General features: G+C 36.1%; 1 protein-coding gene across 8 annotated transcripts in view; it reads left to right on the forward strand.

The window, feature by feature from the left end:
* DGKB (diacylglycerol kinase beta) overlaps positions 1 to 20790 on the forward strand; it is a 382874-nt gene that overhangs the window by 103367 nt on the left and 258717 nt on the right. For 5 of the 8 annotated variants that reach the window (XM_048304406.1, XM_048304384.1, XM_048304373.1 and 2 more), the window contains exons 3-4: positions 7621 to 7697; positions 12496 to 12516. The exons of 1 other annotated variant lie outside the window; for it this stretch is intronic. In XM_048304406.1, the coding sequence (XP_048160363.1) occupies positions 7621 to 7697; positions 12496 to 12516 (98 nt within the window). The remainder of the gene's footprint in view (positions 1 to 7620; positions 7698 to 12495; positions 12517 to 20790) is intronic. 2 more of the 8 variants (XM_048304415.1, XM_048304429.1) reach the window with 1 other exon arrangement.

A 20790-nucleotide genomic window follows, 5' to 3' on the forward strand; every position in this document is an offset into this window, starting at 1 on the left:
AGTTCAAGGTCCAGATCCATGCGTACTTGTGTTGCTACTTCTCTCAGTTTTATGGCCTAGGTATTATGTATTTGACTTTAAAGGTTTTGCTCCCAAGATAAACTAAAATAGAGGATCATGATTGCAAGAAACACAGATTTTGCGATGTCAAGAATTGTCACTGTATAAACATTTAAAACTTTGTAAGAGGAAGGGTAGAATGAACTTGATACTTTTGGAAACAAGAAACATGATAAAGCAAAATGGGGAAAAACTTTTGTGCTCAAGAAGAGGACAAAATCATTTCACGAACTGTCTGTGCTGTATGGAAGAGCAGAAGAACCAGATGTAGCTTTGAAATTTTGTCTTGCAATATATCCTATTCAATGAAGTTTAGGTTAAATAGGTTATGAGTTCAAAGTATACAAATATGAAAGTTCAGGGAATCACAGAATCAATAAGGTTGGAGAAGACCTCCAAGACCATCAAGTCAAAACTTTCACTGAGTGCCACCATGCCCATTAAAACACCTCATATAGTACCTTGTCGCTTTTTTGAACGCTTCCAGGGATGATCACTCCTTCACTTCCCTGAAGAGCCTGTTGCAATGCTTAACCATGCTTTCAGTGAAGAAATTTTTCCTTGTAGACAATCTCAGCCTCCCCTGGTGCAACTTGAGGCTGTTTCCCCTTGTTCTGTTGCTGGTTGCCTGGGAGAAGAGGCTGACCCTCACCTGGCTATAGTCTCCTTTGAGGGAGTTGTAAAGAGGAATTAAGGTCTCCCCTGAGCCTTCTTTCCTCCAGGCTAAACAACTCTAGTACCCTCAGCTGCTCCTTGTAGGACTTATGTGACAGACCCTTCCCTGGCTCCATTATCCTGCTCTGGACACACTCGACCACCTCAATATCCTTCTTGGTGTGAACACAGGATTCGAGGAGTGGCATTTTGGGGAAAACAGAAACAAGTGAACTAGCGTATTTTTTAAAATGTACATTTCAAAACCAGTAGAAATATTCTCAAACTTACGAAGCCATTTCCCTTTTTCCACTTAAAATCCGAAATAATACCTGCTAAATTTCTAACCAAACTGATTTGAATCTTCACTACTTAGTGCTTAGATTTAGTGTTTGGGGTGAAATACGTTATCAACATTATTCCTTCCTTAATTTAATAGAGAATTGTTTTGTCATCATTCTAACTGAAAAAGTTTTGAGCTGGGAGCCTCTATCAGATATAAACAAAAATATCAAAAAATAAACAGGAAATGAGGAAAGGGAAATAAACAAGCACCTATTATTTCCTGAAGGTTTGTATGAGTTTTCAAACAGTTGTGATGATGGGATCTGAGGACTGGAGAAGCTCCCAAGGCTTCTCCTCCTTCCTGGTCTCAGTGTGAAGTGCTTTTTAAGAGGCTGACAGTCTTGAGGACTTGCCCTGTCCCCAGGGAGGTGCCCAATGCCCAGCCCTGGGGCTGCCCCCTCCCACCTGTGTAGATGGGACAGGCCCTGGTGGTCAGGGCCTGCCCTGCTGACCCAGAGCATCCATGGGGTCCTGGTCCCACGGAGCCCAAATACTGACAGCACCCTGATATCCTGAGTCTTCCTCTCAGAGATGCACTCTGAGGAGCTTTCAGACTGTTGAAGACATAATTTTCAGGATGCCAGGAAACAAAGGAGTCCAAAAGACACTAAGAAAGTTAGCTGGAGTCATTTTACAATGTAAAAATCTGATGCATTCTTTTTCTTACTTGACAGTTTTTAAGTACACACACGACTTAGCTGCAGTTCTGCTCAAGTTCTGGAGTCTGTTTTTGTCCTTTACTTATTTCTTCCTTTGAAAGCTCATCCCACTAGCAGACTAAAATTAAGCCTCCCCAACTCCCTGTTGTTTGCCATATACTTTTCACTTGAACATTTGCTTAGGGAAGAGGGATTTGATGGACATTTTTTGTTAATGTGGACTAAAGATGTGTTGGCACACGCAGTCAATATTGCTTATTTCCACAAAGAAGTCCTTGTCCAAGTATCATTTAGTTCATAGCAATGGGTAAAATGAATCTGTCTTGCTCCTTGTGTTGCTGAGCCCCAGCAGGGAGGATGGGTGGAAGAGGCAGCTCCTGCTTTGGGTGTCAGGAGGAGGTTTTCCTCTGCAGCAGGAGCTGCTGCTCCTACTTCTCTCTTGTTCTACCTCCTTCATTCCCTGTTGCAGAAATCACTTGCCACTGTATTTATTTAGGCGGCATCATCCAATTCTGACTTTCTAAGAATCGATTTTCCTAATTGTCATAGAATTCAATGAGAATGTAATTTGCTGGAGGATGGAGTCCAATTCTTCTGATTACAGAGTGTTACCCAAACCATTGGTAACAGCAGGTTTAGGAGGTCACCTTTAGGCCACGGGACAGTGATTGCCTTCTCTTCTTGGCCATTTTTTACAAGGCCACAATAGGTTTTAAATTCTCATTAAAAGAAATCCAAAATCAAGTGTTTACCCTATTAAAGGTTTTAAATATTTGTTTCCTTTGTGAAATTTGCATCAAAAGACCACTTATAAATCATGAACCAAAACCGAGGTGTGACCTATATTGAAAGAGCTTTGGCAGTGAGCCTGCAGCCATATGTATGGGCAGGACATGTAAGCTGCTGCCTTCTGCAAGTTCAGTAACAACCATCAGGCATCTCGTACCAACACAGACATGCTGCAAGCCTGAGTCATGCTCGATGAGCCACGTCTTTACTGTAACAACTGTTCTGTTGAAAGGTGAACAGTCTTTGCTCAATGGTGCTGCATACAGGTTTGTTGGCAGGCTTGGCTGCTTTAATATACTGGAATTTCTAGACTAGTAAAGGTTTAGATTAAGCACAGCTATAGCTCGAGTAAAAGCATTATCCAGTTCTCTGAACAAAATGAACTAGGCAAAAAGAAAAAGAAGTTATGGGTATAAATTTAGATACACACACGTTACTGTATTGTTGCATCCACAAAAGAAAGAAAAGTCCATAGAATAAGAACCTGTATAAAAACTGTAATGTCAGCTGATTGCTGGATTTCTCTCAGTGCTTCTCTTTGGTTTATCTGTCAAGCAGAGCTTTTGAATTGGAGCTAGGCTTTGTTGGCATGCAGAAAATTGCATGTATATGGTTGGACCTTTTGCTTTTCTAAGCCCTAATAAGATGTAGAGAAAATCCGTGAAGCTTTTATGTTTTGTATGTGATGTGTTTCATATTGTATTAAGTTTACAAAAGGGATATAGAGGTAGAAAGTGGTTATTACTCTACGTTTTATTGTAGGTGTTAAAATTAGTTATGGCCCAATAAATATGCAGGTTGTTATGATTTTCTGTTGAGAATTATAACTCATAACAGAATAATTTTTTTCTAATGCTTATTTCCTTTTGAACTGAAAAACATTTCTGTGTACATAGCATGTGCGTTTTATATAAGTTGTCTTATGAGTCTTTTTTTTCAAGAAAAAAATTCTCTTGAAGGACTTTTCTGTGAGGATGGGGAGAACATGTAGGCAAAGTGTGTGATCTGGGAAAGTTTTCCTTCTGTTTCATGTTTTCTGATTATAGGAGAAATGATATACCAAATTCCAGTCTCAACTGAATGCTCAATTTTCTTCATATGAAGTTGAGTCACTTTAAAAAATGAATAATAATTTTTAATGTGGGCTAAACCTCAAACGGTTTTGAACTTAGTATGTAAATTTGTCTTTGGTTATAAAAAGTATCTTTGTCAGGGCTGAAAGATAGTTAAGGAAGAATCAGACACTTTGATACTTTTGCTTTTATATATGCAGGTTTCATATTTCTAGTGTCATTATTTTAATTGTTTTGCTTTTATTCTAAAAAAATACAACATTATCCCAAGTCACCTCTATATCTCTATTGTTTTGGAGCCTTAATTTAAAACAGAATTTCTGCAGCACTGTGTAGAATCCAGCTACTTTTCTCCCATGTACTTATAACAGCTTTTCAGTTAGCAGTCTTCCCCACCATGCCTTGCCTATTTATTCTGCCCCAAACTCACTGTCAAACCATCACGGGTAGGAAACAACATCTCACCTCATCCAAGGCAAACTCTGAATCTGGGCCACGGTTTCCCCTTTTTTTCCTTCCAGCCTCTTGACTAAATGTAAATTGCAACAGAAGATGGGTTGAACAGTAAGAGTTGAAATCAGTTCAGGCAGGGGACAGAATTGAAGCTCTTCTGTATTTTGGCTGGACACCCAAAGCTCTGCCCTAGTGGGTAATAAAAATAGCAAAATTGTGAAAACAAAGAAAACAGAGATTTTTCATGAAACAACATTATATTTCAAGCTACATTAAATTTGTACTGTGCCAGCTATAAATTTGCAGATAACATGGGATTTAAGCACTGCCATGACAGGCTATATACTATATATATATATATACACATATTTGGAAACTATCTCTCTTGAGGAGAGCTTGGAATGCAGAGACTTAGACAAAGAAGGGATTTGTCCTTGATTTTAAAAATTAAGTAATCCAACAGAGTTTAAAATGATGTTTGTGTTTTAACATGAGTGGTACTTATGAATTTACTAAAATTGCTCCAAAGTGCTAAGCTGCTAAGGCATGCAGAACATCTGTACTTTTAGGAAACAGTGGGAATACAGAATCTGTTCTGATGTTTGTGTTTACACCAGCATTTTACAGTGATTATGTAGATGATTTGGATCAGACAAAACTGTGCCATTGTTTTTACTTTCTATTTAGAAAGCTTAGGAAAAAAAAATCTTAGGAAAAATTTCTAGTTACTTCTAGAAATTTCTAGTTATTTCTAGTTACTTCTAGTATATATTTTATGCATTTTTTTGCCTATTTTTTGATGGAAAGCATGCACTTGACTATTTTTTAAGTAGAGTTGATAACATTTTATTGGAGTTTCTAGTCCATAGGGCTTTCTAAGACAGTTTTTTTTTGGTTGGTGTTTGGTTTTTTGGTTTTTTTTTTATGTGATTCCTGAATAAGAGTGGAAAATAATCCTATTCTTCAAATAGTTGACATACCTTTATGTCAACTTATTAAAGATGGAACATGTTCCCAATATTTGCCTACTTGAGGCTGAGGAAGAAGAATTAATTTTTTCTGAGGGTTGTCAGCACTGTTAAAGAGTATGCAGGCAGAAGATTGTGTGTTGCCATTCTGCTTAAAATATCGATATGTCATTTTGAGAACTCTGAAAGATCTCTATTTTAGCTTGGATACTGTCACATGAACTGGAAAAATGATTGAATGACTGTGAACAAAAGATTGTAAAAAATGATTCTGCCTTGGCTGTAGTACTCGAAAGAATTACAGCTACTGACCTGAATGTGGAAATCTTTTGAAAAGTTTTGCTGGACAACTAAAGCAGAATTTACATCTAGAGACCTTTTTTTCTTGACAGTTACTTCAAACACGAAACTATCTGTGCTTTTTGGATGTGACTGTTTTAAGCTCATACATGAAAAAGGTGAAAAGTGTTGTTGCTGCTATAGAGCATATTTTCTATCTTGATACTTGACTGAGGAAAGTATGAAAAAATGGAAAGCAACAATTTAATTTATTTTCAATAAGTAACATGACATAGGTTTTGGTTTTAATTACAGTTGCGTAGGCATAATACTGATTTAAAGATGAGTAGACTATCTGGCAAAATATGAAATGAAAGCATGGTCATTGCTGAAAGAAAACCTCAAGACGTTGTTTTAAAACCTCTAGAAAGCAGTCCATTTCTATTTTATTTATGTATTTTTTAATTTGGATAATAAAAGAGGTGTGAGGAGACCTTGCTGTCTTTCCTCTAAAGTTCAGAAAAATCCTTTTTTAGGATAAGGTTCAATCACCTCTGCCATAACACCTGTTCATCTCACACTGCCGCTTTTGTAGTTATTGACATCGTTATCATAAGATGCAATGATTTTTATATACAACCATGTATATCAATACTGAAAAGTATATTAAAATTATAGAAGCCAAATAAAAAATGAATTTTTGTCAGTCATCAATTTGTGTGCTTGTCCTGGTCAGTAAGTGTCTAACCCCCCAGCTTCTAATCACAGCTGATAATAAAATTTGTTGCTGAACATAGTTGTTTATTTATTACTTATATTGTTTTTGTTTACATAAAGTTGTGATTTTTGTTCTATTTCAAATGACAGAACAATAAGATTATAGATGATTTTATGAAATAAATATTTGCTTTGACTGCCCATGAGACCTGATAAACTCCATTGCTTACAGTTGGCAGTAAAACTGAAATATACCCAATTAGTGAAAATAAACAATTTTATTGAGGCCACACATAGTCCCAGGTGTTTTTATTTAAGAAAATTTGATAAATGAAAAACACTGGGAAAAGCCATTCTTTTTACTGTATAAACTGTATATGAGAGTGGGAGGGAAACAACTCCGCCAGCATCTCTTAAAACTGAATTTTAGTGTTGTATCCTGTTTATAAGTGCTATGAGCTGTTACAGAACTGTTATGTAACTATTGTTCAAATCCTTGGCTGCTACATTTTCTCCTTTCAGGTCACATAATTTGATAAATGTACTTTTTAGAGTCAGGTTTAAGATGATGGTTTTCTTTAAAGTCTAATAACTATTACAATGCCATATTTTGTTTATTTAATTAGTAAAAGCCATATTAGGTCCTAAGGTTTCTAATATTACATGCCTAAATAATTGCTTTAGATAGTCTTGTTCTTGGTTCATTCTTTGCTTCTCTACTTTCTTTCCAGGTTTGTTGTAGAAATAAAAGTGCAGATGCAAAGTTCACCTATTCTCTTATTCATTGAATTGGAACTCATTACTAATTCATAGTGTTGTGGCCATTACGCAGATTTGACCATTATACACTGAACTACTGCATTTTTAAGAAAAAAAACTGAGTTATTTTTATTGTATTGCTGAGTTATTTAATGTGGAAAAGATGGTTGTGTGCATGATGAATTCTAAGTGAATATGAGTTCAAGGGTTTTATTTAATGGCTACTTACTGGAATAATTGCTTTGTTATTCTGCCCATAGTTAAATTGGAAAAATTATATCTACGTGATTCTGACCTGCAGGGATTTGCACAATTCGGTTAGACAAAAGTTACTGAAGCTGACAGTTTTTAGAATACCTGAGAGCTCTGCAAAAATTGAGGTTTTGAGAGCAACATTTGTTTTCTGTGATGTGAGCACTGAAGAGTTTTTTTCTGCAAGGTTCCCATTTATCTTGATATTGTCCAGCTCCTCTACTCACTGGCAGCTCTGCCAAAGGAGATTTTGTTGTGCTAGCGGAAATGACCATGTTTTGTGGTTGACTCAAGGACAAGAGAAGTGACTTGAAATAGTCCTGCAAAAAACTCCTTCAGAAATATGCTATTTAATAGTTAAGGATTAGATCAAAGAGTGTTCATTTCTGAGCATTTTGTGTTTACTGGCTGGTTTTTACAGTACTCAGGAAGAGGGTAGAGTATGTTCTCATTTTCTTTGTGCCCACAGCTCTCATACAGCTACAGAAAATTACTGACGTGTATTGCGAAAAGCTATTAGCAGTTTTGATTGTTTTTTCTTTAATTACTGTTCATGTTATGTAAATCAGTGTTCTGTATTTTCATATTCTCTCTCTCTATTTTTTTACTCAGATTCCACCAAGAAAATTAAGGATGTCTTAGAAGAATTCCATGGCAGTGGTGTGTTAGCAAAATATAATCCTGAAGGGGTAATTTTTCTTGTTTCTTAATGATCAGAAATGAGGGGGACAATTGGCAAATTCTGTAGCCATTCTAAGCATTTGAAATAGAAGATTAATTATAAATCAGGTGTTTGGGGTATTTGAAATTGTTTGAGAAGTAAAAAAAACAGGATGCTATATGATCTGGAATATCCCTATAGTCTGTTGGGGTCAGCTATTCCAGCTGTGCCCCTTCCCGAATTCTTATGTACCTTGAGCTGCCTTGCTGGTGGACTGGGGTGAGAAAAGACATTGACTCTTTGTAAATACCTGAAACATCCCTCTGTTATCAACACTGTTTCCAGCACAAATCCAAAACGAAGCTTCATACAAGCTACTGTGAAGGAAATTAACTCTATCCTAGCCAAAATCAGTGCACAGACTTCCCCCCCACCGCCCCTGCAAAAAATAAAAAACAACCCCCCAAAACACCTCCACAACCCTTTGAATAAGATTAATATGGTTTTCAAGTCTCTTAAGATTGGAAATGTCAAGCATAATTTCAAAAGTTATAAAAGTAACATCCATTAAGATTTCTTTTTAAATTCTGTTTCTCTTGTGTTGTTTCTAGTAGTGGGATTTTCTGATGTTATGAAACAAAGAATTCAGCTGAAAAAAAAGCTGTGTGTGCACACTGTCACTACAGATTCACCACTAGACAAAGTATTCTGGTGTGGCTGGTAGAAAAAGCCAGATTGTTTTCTTTTCTTATCCTCAATTGAAATTTGCATTCACTTAGCACATCCTAATAGTGTGATTCAGAATGTAGCTAAATAAAAACCTGTTTCAGTAATGTTTCTAATAGTAATATTTCTGACTGTGCTCACATTTTGTGAAATTCAGGATAGAAAAATGTGCTAACCATTATGAAAATTACTTGATCTTACATTTCAGGATGTAAAGTACAAAAATTATTGACAACTTACTGGCAATAATACAATTACTTGCAACTAATGAGTTAATTTAATAGGTATTGAAAAATTGTTTGATGCTTTGAACTTGGCAAAGCATAATGTGGGTCATTTTAGTTTATGAGAAAAAATTTTTGTAATTCAGTAAAATAGTGTAAGCTGATCCTTAGATTATCATAAATGATCATCTTAAATTTCCAGGTTTCTAGTTAAATACATTTGTAGAATATAAATGGATGGGAATACTGTGATCATCTACTTTATCCCCCAGTGTAACATAGGGAGACCTAGGCTGTAGGACCATCCTTATCTGCTTTTTTTTTAGAATATAGACATATTTTTGGTTTTGTTCTTTTTGTAGGAAAAATGTGAACTGATAAAATGGTCTTAATCTATTCTATGTTTTTTCTTTTAAATTCTTCACATATTTTCAGTTATCATACATGTTATCAACATAACAAAACATGTTCAGTTTTGTGAAATCTACCCTGTTAAAGTAAAAAATAACTGTGCATTTTATGCATATTTAAATAATATGTTGCCGCATAGGTAACATATTTTCAAATTATCAATTGTCCATAAACGTGATTACTGAAAGTGGTGTGATTAGTCTCTTTTAACAAAGTAATTTTTCCAGTTTGGGGCTACATGGAAGCTGAGTCATGGCAAGATGGGTACCCAGGAAAACTGTTCTGACTGAAGCCAGGTGAATTGGCAAAATCTGTGCAAAACTGGAATTAATAAACACAATTGGTCTTGAGATGAGTCTGTGACTCTGCACGGTATCTCCCTGTTCTTCTTTTTGCAGCTATTCCTTTGCAGAATTCTACCAGTGTATTGAAACATCCAGGAATTATAGAGAAGCAGAATACCCAGGGCAGGGAGCAGGACAGGAGGAGGGTAGGGGAGGAAGGAATTCAAGACAGACACCCTGTGAGGACTTCAATGTCTTCAGCAGGAATCAAGCTATTCACTACTCCTGGGTCAATACTGGACCTAGGCTGACCCTGACAGCTTTTGTACTTTGCTGCTTAGCACTTAGACTTCAGAGAGTGCAACATAAAGAAAACCTGGCTAGAAACAAATCTACTTTGGATCTGTTAAGATTTGTTAGCTCAAGGTTCGTGCCACAAGCTGCAGAACTGGAAGCAAAGTGGCTAAAATTTCCTCTGCCACTGAGTGAATATTCTGTTCTGACAAGCGAACTGCCTTTGCACAGGTGTGTCCATATTTCTGGCATGCATTCAGCCTGCTGTGTGGATAAACTCTTTACAGAATGATTTGCAAGTTGATTTGATGTGGTTGGATGAGGACTCTGTGGATTGGGTGTAAGTAATTAATTATTATCTGTAAATGAGATGACAAAAATTAACTGATCCAGCTGGCATCAATCTTAGTGCAGCTATTTATTTCCATATATTCTGGACAGCACTGCTGTTTTATTGTTGTGTTTTGTAGAGGATACCATCATATTTCCATTTTACCTCTCTCTTCCCTAGATCATTATCTTATAAATACTCCCAATTTTTTTTTAAAGTACTTTTTTTTAAAGTACCAAAAGATGATGCCAGTTTTTTAGCAGTAAACATGCGACATAGAGCTATGGCAAATTTAGAAGAGCGATATATTTATTTAAATATTTACTTATATATTTAAAGGGTTCAGGAATTTATTCTGCTCCATTGGTTTTACAGAGAAGTTTTTTATCACAAGCTGATCTAATGGAATGCAAATAGCAAAAGAAAAGCCATTGGTACTCAAAACTTGCAACCTGAAATAATCTGGTTTGTTTTTATATTATTTTATATCTTGTTCAGTGAGTGGATTTTGGGTTTAGCAGAAATAGTGTATCTACTTATCAGAAAGTTATCTACTATAGGGAGTTTATTTATGGAGCTTTTACCTTCTGATTTCAATCTAAGGGAGATGCCTAAAATTTCACAAATGCTACTGAACACCTGCCCTTTCACCTTCTTCTCTAAGTCAATATCAAAGAGGTAATTAAGAATGGATTTTATACATGGTATAAGACACATAGGTAGGCTAAGACCAGCCTCTAGGAAAGCTGTGATCGATAAATATTCTTTTCATCATTTGAGATCTATTTATATTAATTAATTTCAATCATTTCACTTTGAGGGGAGCGTTGAATAGGTTGGCAAGACTTAGGAAAGCAGATAGAGCTACAGACAGTGTTAAAATGTGTTGCCCATTACAAGCATTGTGTGCTTGTGGTCCTAGTGTTGTCATCCTTTCTGAGTGCATCCTAATTTTTTGTTTACCAAGAAGTCCACTGGCTTTCTTGGCCACCTGGGCACATGCTGGACCATGTTTAACTGGATGTCAACCAGCACCCCCAGCTCCTTTTCTGCTGGGCAGCTTTCCAGACACTTTTCTGCCAGCCCGTGGAGCTGCCTTGGCTCATTGTGACCCAAATGCAGGACCCAGCACTTGGCCTTGTTGAACCTCATAACATCGACCTCAGTCTGTTGATCCAGCCTGTCCAGATCCCTGTGCAGAGCCTTCCTACCCTCAAGTAGGAAATCAAAGCTCTTGCCCAACAGGGCATCATCTTCAGACTGACTAAGGTGCAATTCATACTGATGCCTTGAGAGGCCAACTAAAAACAGAGACTAGACAGGAGTAAGGGAATAAAAGCAGGTATTTATTTGAAAGGCCTTCAAAGGTACCCTCTCGGGAGCCACAGGTTACTGCCAAGATAGACCCCAAGATGGATGACACTTCACACTTTTATAGGTTTGGTTCATTTGCATATCAGGGTTAATTCTCCAATTAAAGCTTCAGTTTAATGATGTAATTCCCCTCAGCTTGCCCCCCTTTAGAGGCTTTTTGGTTTATACTTCTTAGGCCTAGGACAGTCTGAGTGTCCTTGGAGAGCAGGCCTGGAGAGGCTTTGTTATATCTACCTAGCACGAGAGAGCAGAAGTTAACAGGCTACAAGAAACTTCAGTTACACACTAGGCAGTACAGGATTTGAAAAATATGAAAGTTAAAACCTAAGGCATCAATACCTTTGCCCAGATCCTTGATAAAGGTATTATCCAGGACTTGGTAAGTCCTGGGAAACACCACTTGTGACTGGCTACCAACTGGTTATAACTCCACTGACTACCACTCCCTAGGTCTGACTACCTGGCCAGTTTATTACCCAGCAAAGGGTACACCTGTCCAAGCCATGAGCAGACAGTTTCTCAAGGAGAATGCAGTGTCAAAGGCTGTACTGAAGAACTTAGAGGTCTTTTCCAACCTTAATGATAAAGATTCTACAGAAGTCTAGGTAGACAATATCCACAGCCTTTCCCTCATCTACTAAGCAGATCACCATGTCATAGAAGGAGTTTAGGTGTCAAGGACCAGTGAGTCAAGCAAGATCTGCCTTTCTGAAGCTCTGGCTGGCCTGGCCTGATCCCCTGGTGCTCCTGTATGTGCCATGTGATGGCACTGAGGATCATCTGCTCCGTGACCTTCCCACTTGGAGTTTAGAATTATTCAGTTCAGATAATTTGTTTAATTTATGACTCTTCTTGGTAAAAATTAATTTTTATGCTTTTTAAAAGTACACAGGGTTGAAAGACTAATATTATATTTATTTTTCTTTCTTGGTTATCTGTCATTGCATGTTTAGAAATAAATTGCTTACGCTGTCTAATCAAGACTAGAATGCTGACTTAGAATCATTTTCTTGACTTATGTGCTAATGCAAGAAAATGGGATATTCTATTGAATGTCTTAAACCTGCTCATCTAAATCACTAACCTTTCACTAAAAATATTTTTATTATAAAAAACAGAGCTTGAGTGTTATGACACTGCACTAATGTATGTATGTTCTCTCTTTCCTTGCATGTGTTACAGAAACAAGATATACTTAATCAAGTAAGTAATGCTGATTTGATTTTGTCTTTCTTTTTGCGTAGGTGCAGTATCTTTTATTTTGTAGGCTTCCACTGAGATGTATTTATTAATAAATACTGCATGTGGCTATTCTTTCAGATAACAGAGTAATATTTAAATCTGAAAGCAGAGTGCACTCCTTTTCTGGTGGCAGAATTTTTCATTAGGTGAACTTCATTTTTTTCATTCACAGTACATAATTTTACTAACATTAATTGAGTTGAATATGAGAAACAAATTAAGAGCAAGTAAATTACTTGTTCCATACTTTTCACAGAAATTTCACTTTACTGTGAGATCTCGTAATGATCTGTATTATTCTGAAATGGCAAGAACATGTCTCAGGAAAAAATATTAAATACCAATTTCTATAACCGTATAATACCATTCATATGGAGCAGGCTTAAAAATGCAGATTTAATAATTTGAATAAGGTTTATAGTGTGCTTTAAGCAATTGTGACTTTACAGCAATTGCAAGAGAAATGGTTAAAATGCTGAACATCAACTACTACTCAGGAGAAGCTACTCCTTAGAAACTTCAGTAGCCTAAATCCAGGTATAAAAGTAAAATGGGAAAAAAAAAAAAAAACCTAGGGAAGAAGGACTAATCAAATGGACTAGATTTTTAAGTGACCTAGTTATTCTTTCTTCATAGCACAAAGGTGTTAAAAAGCTCTGGCTCTGCTGTTCAGGGAAGAGGCAGCCAGAGCATGCGAGCAATGAGAAAGTCAAGAGAGTGAAAGCATTAGTTTTATAGGAACCCCTCAATTTCTGGGGTCAGAGGCCAGTTGAGCTTTTGGAGATGTGTTAGTAAGATCAGAACTGCCCAATCATAAAAGGACTTATCTATTTTTTTTTTTATAAGCTAACAGAGTGACTGCAGAGGGTCCTGAAAGAGGTTTCAACATTAAAACAGTGTCTGTGACCAGTCTTGAGCATAATCTCATCAGTATTTAGCTAATTACTTTGTCAAATGAGTAGATGAATACTAATAGAATCAACAAACTAAATGAAATTTGGGAGTTAATATCACATGGGAAAAGCTGGATGATGTTATGGACTATAGTAAATGGAATGAAATGCACGTGTGCAGGCTACAGTGTAGCGTACCCTGGTACAACTGGCATTGTCAGATAAATTAACGTGTATGTAGTTGAACAAAGGTGAATGCAGAGTATCACTGTGGTTTGGACATGAAGAGGAGAAGGATGTTACTGGGATGTTGTAATAGTGTTCCTGTGGCCATGGCAGTCTGAAAAGAAGATAAAACTTGTAAGAATAGGTAGTGTCTTAGGCCTGCTGACATAAGTGGAAAAGTAGTTAAAATTTCAAGCACACAGGAATATAGTTTGAAAGCATATTTTGTGTTCTTTCCCTCAGCTATGTTCTTTAATGTGACAGAAGATATTAAATTACTGTAAAAAACCTTGCCTTATTATAATATATTAAGTGAAGTATTTCTACTGCAGATAGGAAGATTTAATTTTCTTTAAAAAAGGTACTGCAGAAGCCACGTCTTTCTACTTTTGTCCAAATGATGGGATGAAGTGAACTCAAATTGGAACTAATTTACAGAAGGTTAGTAGGATGTGCAGAATTATAGCATATATAATGTAGGAGAAGCCTGTCCTTCACATGTAAGAAGCTTAAGTTGTATCTTTATAGCTACAAAAGAAAAGAATGTAGCATCTTGTGTGTATCACCAGCAGTAAACTCTAGGTTTCAGACACTGGGTACTCTGTGTTTCTGGCTCCATGGGCAAAATTTCTAGGGAAAGCTTTCTGGATACCTAGAGAGTTGGGAAGCCTGCCAGGAAGAGATGTTGGCAGTCTGGCTGTGAGCCTGCTTTCTGTGGAGTGTGTTGAGGGCATTGAGGTGTAAAATACTTCAGATAGTCAATTTCTGCTGCAAAACTGTTCGGGTTTGAACATTTTTTATGATCTTTGCTGGTCTTTCTCCTTTTCTCAGTCTGTGCTACCAGTGCTAATCTCCCTCTTTGATATCCTCCTTTCCTTTTGATACACTTCTTTTCCTTAAGAACTTATTTTTATCCTTTTTTTCCTTTACATTTTTGTGTTGCACAGTACCTTATGCTTTAACTTTATGAACCTATTACCACTTTCGTCTACATGTCACGTGTTAAAAAAGACAATTTGAAGAGCTTTAGACAGACTCTTTGATTATGGTTAGGGGGTGTCATTTGTTTTCATTATGAAGAACAATATATTATGTTTCGTGTTGGTTTTTTATCATGATAGCTTCAGCTATGCTTGATTCACGTGCATGGTGGCATCTAGATAATATTTATGAAACTGCATAGAAAAACAAAATATAAGTAAAATACTTTAAATCATAGTTTATTGCAAGAATTAATCAACAAATGGAAATGTCTTGAAGTTTTCTTGTGCAATACAGGTATTGATATATATGAATGTATACATGTGTAATTGAACAGATGCCACTGCTCATATCCTTTTAATTCTTTCTAAGCTGTACTTTTAAATACTGGTGAGGAGAAACTCAAACTTAGGTCAATTAGTATAGTTCCACTTTTACTAAAATCTGTACATTTACTTAGTATAAAGTGGATGTAACTTGTTGACAAATGGAATGGGACATTTTAAATGTTTTTCTATCGGTGTGATTAATCCAAGTGAAGGTTCCAGCTGGGCTCAGGTTTGGTTAAATCTCAGCAAACCATTCATTAGTGAAGTGAAAGTTTATTAATTTGTATTCTTCAAAACTTTAAAGAGGGAGGGATTAACAATAACTGGTAACATGACATTGTCACATATTACTTTTCTTACTAAAAGTGTTATAGCAAGTATTTTTAATAAATGTAGCTGAAATAACCTCCACAAAAATTTGTAATGCACAGATAGGGTCAATACAGGTAAAATGTGAGAATACCATTGCCGTAGAACATGTATAGAGAAGTGATTTTTCCTACTTTTAGCCACATTATGAAGATGCCAATGCAGACATGTTTTTCTGTGAGTAGGTCTTTACACAATCTTCACAAGCAGCTTAATTGTTCGTTTCAACCAGAACTTTTTGTCATAACTGACTTTTTTTCAGGGATTCATTCATTTTGCTATTTTGTTTGGCTTTTGTCTGAACCATGCCACCTACCCCATTTTTCCTGACCAATTCTTCTGGGGAAGAATGCAAACTATCTACTTTTCACTTTATTTCGTAGGTAATAATTTCAAGTAGACTCTGAATGATAATCTCCAACAAGATCCTTCTAAAAGTATGTGATTTACCAGTCTTCTTAAAAAAACCCCCTCTGTATAATAAATATAGCATATTTAGTGAAAGTTACATATTAAAAACAGGTACGTATGTGTGCAGTACGTATGGATATGCAAACTTATGCACACATAGAATTATGTACTAAAGAAAACCTGCTGATAAAAGTGGTTTGGTTTTTATTACCTGCATGTAAGATTGGGATGAGACTGCAGTAGCTGGTGAATACATTCCAGACTTATTTTGGTAATTAGCATCAATTTATTTTAATAACATGAGAATGTTATGCTTAAAAATCTAATTATTGCATAAAAATTGAGTTTTTCCCATTTCCATTTTAGATGTTTTGTTGAGCTTACTTCTTTGAAGAGCTGAGGGAAAATTTTGGCAGTAATATATGTCTGTGTATTGGTAATATCCAAATGTAGTTTGTCCATATGGAGTATTTCATAGGAGCAGCCTGTGAGAGCATGTGGGGTTTTTAAATTTTTTTTTAAACATTCATTTCAGTAGATAAGAATTTGAATGCTGATATAGCTGAGAAATAGTTTTATTTGGTTACCAGAATTTTCAAAATTAATTATGTAAAAACTGTATTTAATGAAATGCTTCGAGCAGAAAATGCTAAGGATTTTGAATTTAAACCAGATTTTACCTTGATGCACAAAGCCAGTCTTCATGAGGAATTCCAAATTTTATTTTAATTTCTGCCTTACAAACGTGAGAAATACATTTTAAACACCAAAAACTTACGCATTCTCATGTGATTCCTGGGTTTTAGCTTGTTAATCCTCTATATATATAGTCTCTCCACTTTTTTTCCACATCTTTTGTCAAAACAACAGCAGGTTTTGAAATGTGATGATCAATAAATCTTCAAGACTTTGACTTTTGTGGGAATGCTTTAGCATTGGTGTTCACAGCTAATCATGTAATTGTCACTAATGCACTCGCATAAGCGTTTGCCCCTGTTGTCATAGCACTATATGTGAATCAAGGCCCTGTAACATCTACTCTTACTTAACAGTTCCTTTTTCACATATTGGGTCAATATAAGTAGTTTAAAAAGAAATAATCAGTTAAAGGAACTTACCCAACCCCAAAAAATAACCTAGAGCAATTACTGTCAGTAGATGAAAGCCGATTATATTTTTTGCACCATTTGGAGATCGGACAACATAATTTAAAAAGTAAATAATTGAAAATTGCATTTCAACATAATTTTCTTTCCATTATCTGTGAAATGTTCTTTTTAATAAATCAAAGCCATATGTCGTGGAAGTCTCTTGAAATGAATATTTTCTCTTTTTTTTTTCTTTTCTCTACTACATTCTGTTTTTCAGGATGCTGAAAATAGTGGCTTATGTTGAAATATTTTGTACAAATCTAAAAGAAGAAAAGACCAAAGAGAATGTGGTATTTTAAAAGAATTTATGGGTGGAGATTAACTTCAAACACTAGATCATGTCTTGTTCCCATTTATGTGGCCAGTGTGGTGGGGAGGAATAAAAGAAGTTATTATTCTAGACCTCCCTGCCCTGCTCCATCCACAATGCCAACTCTTTCGTCAAGAGACTATTAATTTTTTGGTGTCTTGTGAGGAGAAAGAAAGTAGAGTGATAAAGCTTCTCTCCCTTCTTTCTACATATCATCCAGAAGAGCTGGTTGTTGCATTTACACCAGCTAGGAAAATACAGGAGACAGTTAGAACTCCTCTATTGCAGTTAGGATAGATCTTGAGTCAAAAAGCTTCCATTTTCTTAATAAATTATTGGTTCTCTTCAAATGTCTTAGTATGGTAGGAGTTAAAATATTATGCAGCATAGTTAAAAAACTTCTATATTAAAAGAGGCATAAATTTCCTTGTACATATCCTATTTTTCACTGAGGAACCATGTTTTCTGTATTCTCAGTATTGGGATATACTGGCTTTTGATGTCTATATCATGTAGAGTTCTGTGTGTTGGCACAGAACATACACAAAATGCATAAATCTTCAAAATATGCATGCATATTTGGATTTTTCTTGATCTTACATATCTGTGTTTACTATCAGTAAAGCAGAAAAGCAAATTATAAAATTGAACAGCTTAACTGTTGCAGGAGAAACAAAGAAGTCAAATACACAGTGTTTGTAGGTGGAGTTCAGCCTCTTCCTCTCTGTTGCTCAAGGTGTTAGAAGCCATTCTGCTGCTTGGGACAGGATCAGATATTTTAAGGCAGCTCTGTAGCCTGTTGTAGCCATAAGCAGGAGATAAAGACCTGTGGTTTTAGCTGAGTGTTGGCCTATATACGTCTGATTCAAAACTAGAAGAAACCTGAAAGTGTCTGCTATTTTGTCAAGCAAAATCATAACTGCTACTTGAAAACCAGTCCTTCAATTCCTGTTCTTCCTGAGACTGAGACTCATCCTCTATGAAGCAGCACTAAATTAGAGTAATGCACTTATCAGTGAGTGCTTGAGAAGAAACAGAACTCTTATCATGGTAATTGGAGATTTTTTAAAGCATGTTAAGCATAGACTGATGCACATTTCTTTATCCTTGGAGTCCCTCATATTCTGCTTATCTGGGATTCAAAAGAAACTGTAGTGTGGGAAGCAAGAGCTTTGCTTTATGCTGTTGGTATAGAGTAGAAAGAGAAGTAAGAGATATGCTTTCTTTAGTGATGTTCATAAGATAAAAAGCATCTTATCACATATCTATGAGATACATTGGATACACTGCCAAGAAATTCACATATGGTCATGATACTATGGAAAATAGTGCCTGCTTTATTGTCAGGTTTGTAGTATTTTGTGCCGTAACAGAAGAAGAAAAATTCCAGACTACTTTTTTGACTATGAATAAAGTGAGATTTTTAGTGCATCTAAAACCCCTAAACTATTTTAATGGTTTTGTTTCTTCACAGTTGTGAATTCTTTAGTCAAAGTAATCAGTGTCAACGTGGAAAATCTCTTGAAATATGTGGTTTATCCTGAAAACTGTATTTAAACAGTTGCCAGGTCTTTAATTTCTTTGTGACTTCCACTTCTTTAAAGTTAAGATTCTTAGTAATTATTTTTTTCTAGTTCAATGATTGCCATTTGTTCAAATGTGTCTTTTTATGTGTGCCTACTGTTCTTTCATACGATTTCGTGTGGTATCTTAAGAAGGATGAACTAGTGCTCAGATTCAGGGTAAAATAGTATCAGCTTATTGTTTGGGTAGGAAGATCATCTATTTCCAAGACCCCTGCTATGGGCAGGGACACCTTCTACTTGACCAGGTTGCTCAGAGGCCTTGAACACTGCAGGGGATGGGGCATCCTCAACTTTTGTGGGCAGCCTGTTCCAGTGCCTCACCATCCTCACTATAAAGAACTTCCTAATATTTGTCCTAAAGCTACGCTTGTTCAGTTTAAAAGCATTAAACCTTGTCCTATCTCTACCTGCCCTTGTAAAAAGTCCCTCACCAGCTTTCTCTTTAGCCCCCCTTAGGGACTGAAAGGTGCTATAAGGTCTCCCCAAAGCCTTCTCTGCTCCAGGCTTAACAACTCCAGCTCTCTCAGCGAATCTTCATAGGAGAGGTTTTCTGAGATGTAGAAGAACAACAAAAGGCCGGGCTAAAGAATTTTCTACATAGCTGGCTTTTTAAATGTATGATTATAGAAAAACAGTGAAATATCTCAGAATGCATGGTGAGCTGTTAAACAGTTTGCCAGGAGCTTTTAGCAGCTGGGGAGGAAGGAACTTCAGTGTTCTGAGAATCTACTTTTACATCTTATCTCAGTTTTCCCACTGAGTGCAGGATATTCTTTATAACTCAAAGAAACCTCCTTTTGTCTGCTCCATCACCATTTTCCATAATATGGTGTCAGGCAGCTGTCCGAGTAGGTTGCCTACAGATGTGGTTGAAATCTCTGAGTTGAAATCTGGGGTCTGTAGCTCAATCTCAGCTTTCTTCCCCACCCAACACATAGTTACACAGTGATGCATCCTTGATAGCAGAGATGCAAAGGAGACAGGGTTGTAAACAAGTTTGGAGGAAAGACTGATATTTCCACCTGTCTTGCATGGCCCAGATGTTACCTTCACACAAACTCAGTCTATACACAAATGGCATTGCCCCTCTCTTTCTTTCCAGACTTTTGTTTTAAGTAAAATAGGTGCTGCATGGTATTATCTTTTGCAGTTGCTGCTTTTTATCCATATAGCTAGTGATGCTTTAGTTTTATATTTTCATATTTTACAAAATGCGTAAGGCATAACAGAGTTCCATGATAAACTTTTATTGTATTCTGTTATTCTAAAAATAGTATTATGAGGATAATTCTTGGCCTAATTATTTTTGTTTCATCCTGGTTCTTAAAGGGCTATTTGAGTGAAGGAATTTTCTCCAAAATAATGGGAGTTGGCAGAGCAAATCCTAATTTGCTTCCTTGTGAAGTGAAGGATGCCATAAGCCATAACCTTCAGAAAAATTTCCACCACAACACATTGGTTGGGTATGGGTTCTTTAACAAGAACAATTCAGTTGAAACTACAGATCTGGGCAAATCTCTCTATATTTGCTTAGTCGGACATCATGGCAGGAATGTTCTCATAGTATGTGGATATGTGGAAATAAAGACAGATTAGTCTGCTTTGTTTCACTAATGAAAACTGCTTCTTCTGTTTTTAATCATAAAAAAGTGTACAGTGAGTTATTTGCACTGATGGAATTTTTTGTATGTAATCTTTTCATGTCATTTACATTAAAAACCCCACAACTGATAGATTTTTTGGACTAATGCATACATCCCTAAATTTAATTGTAAAATATATGCAGGATGTGAGATGACATGTTATAGTCCCAGAGGCACTGAAGTACCTCACTATAATTGCTGTTCACTGCTTAATTTAGAATTAATATATGGTAGTATGTATAGATGAATATGTATTTTTAGATATGCAATACATATATTTGTTCTGTTTCTTCTAGCATAGGCGTGGATGCTGAATGGGTTATTTGCTCTCTGAGAA

The sequence above is a fragment of the Corvus hawaiiensis genome, chromosome 1 (assembly GCF_020740725.1).
Source record: "Corvus hawaiiensis isolate bCorHaw1 chromosome 1, bCorHaw1.pri.cur, whole genome shotgun sequence".
Lineage (NCBI taxonomy): Eukaryota > Metazoa > Chordata > Aves > Passeriformes > Corvidae > Corvus > Corvus hawaiiensis.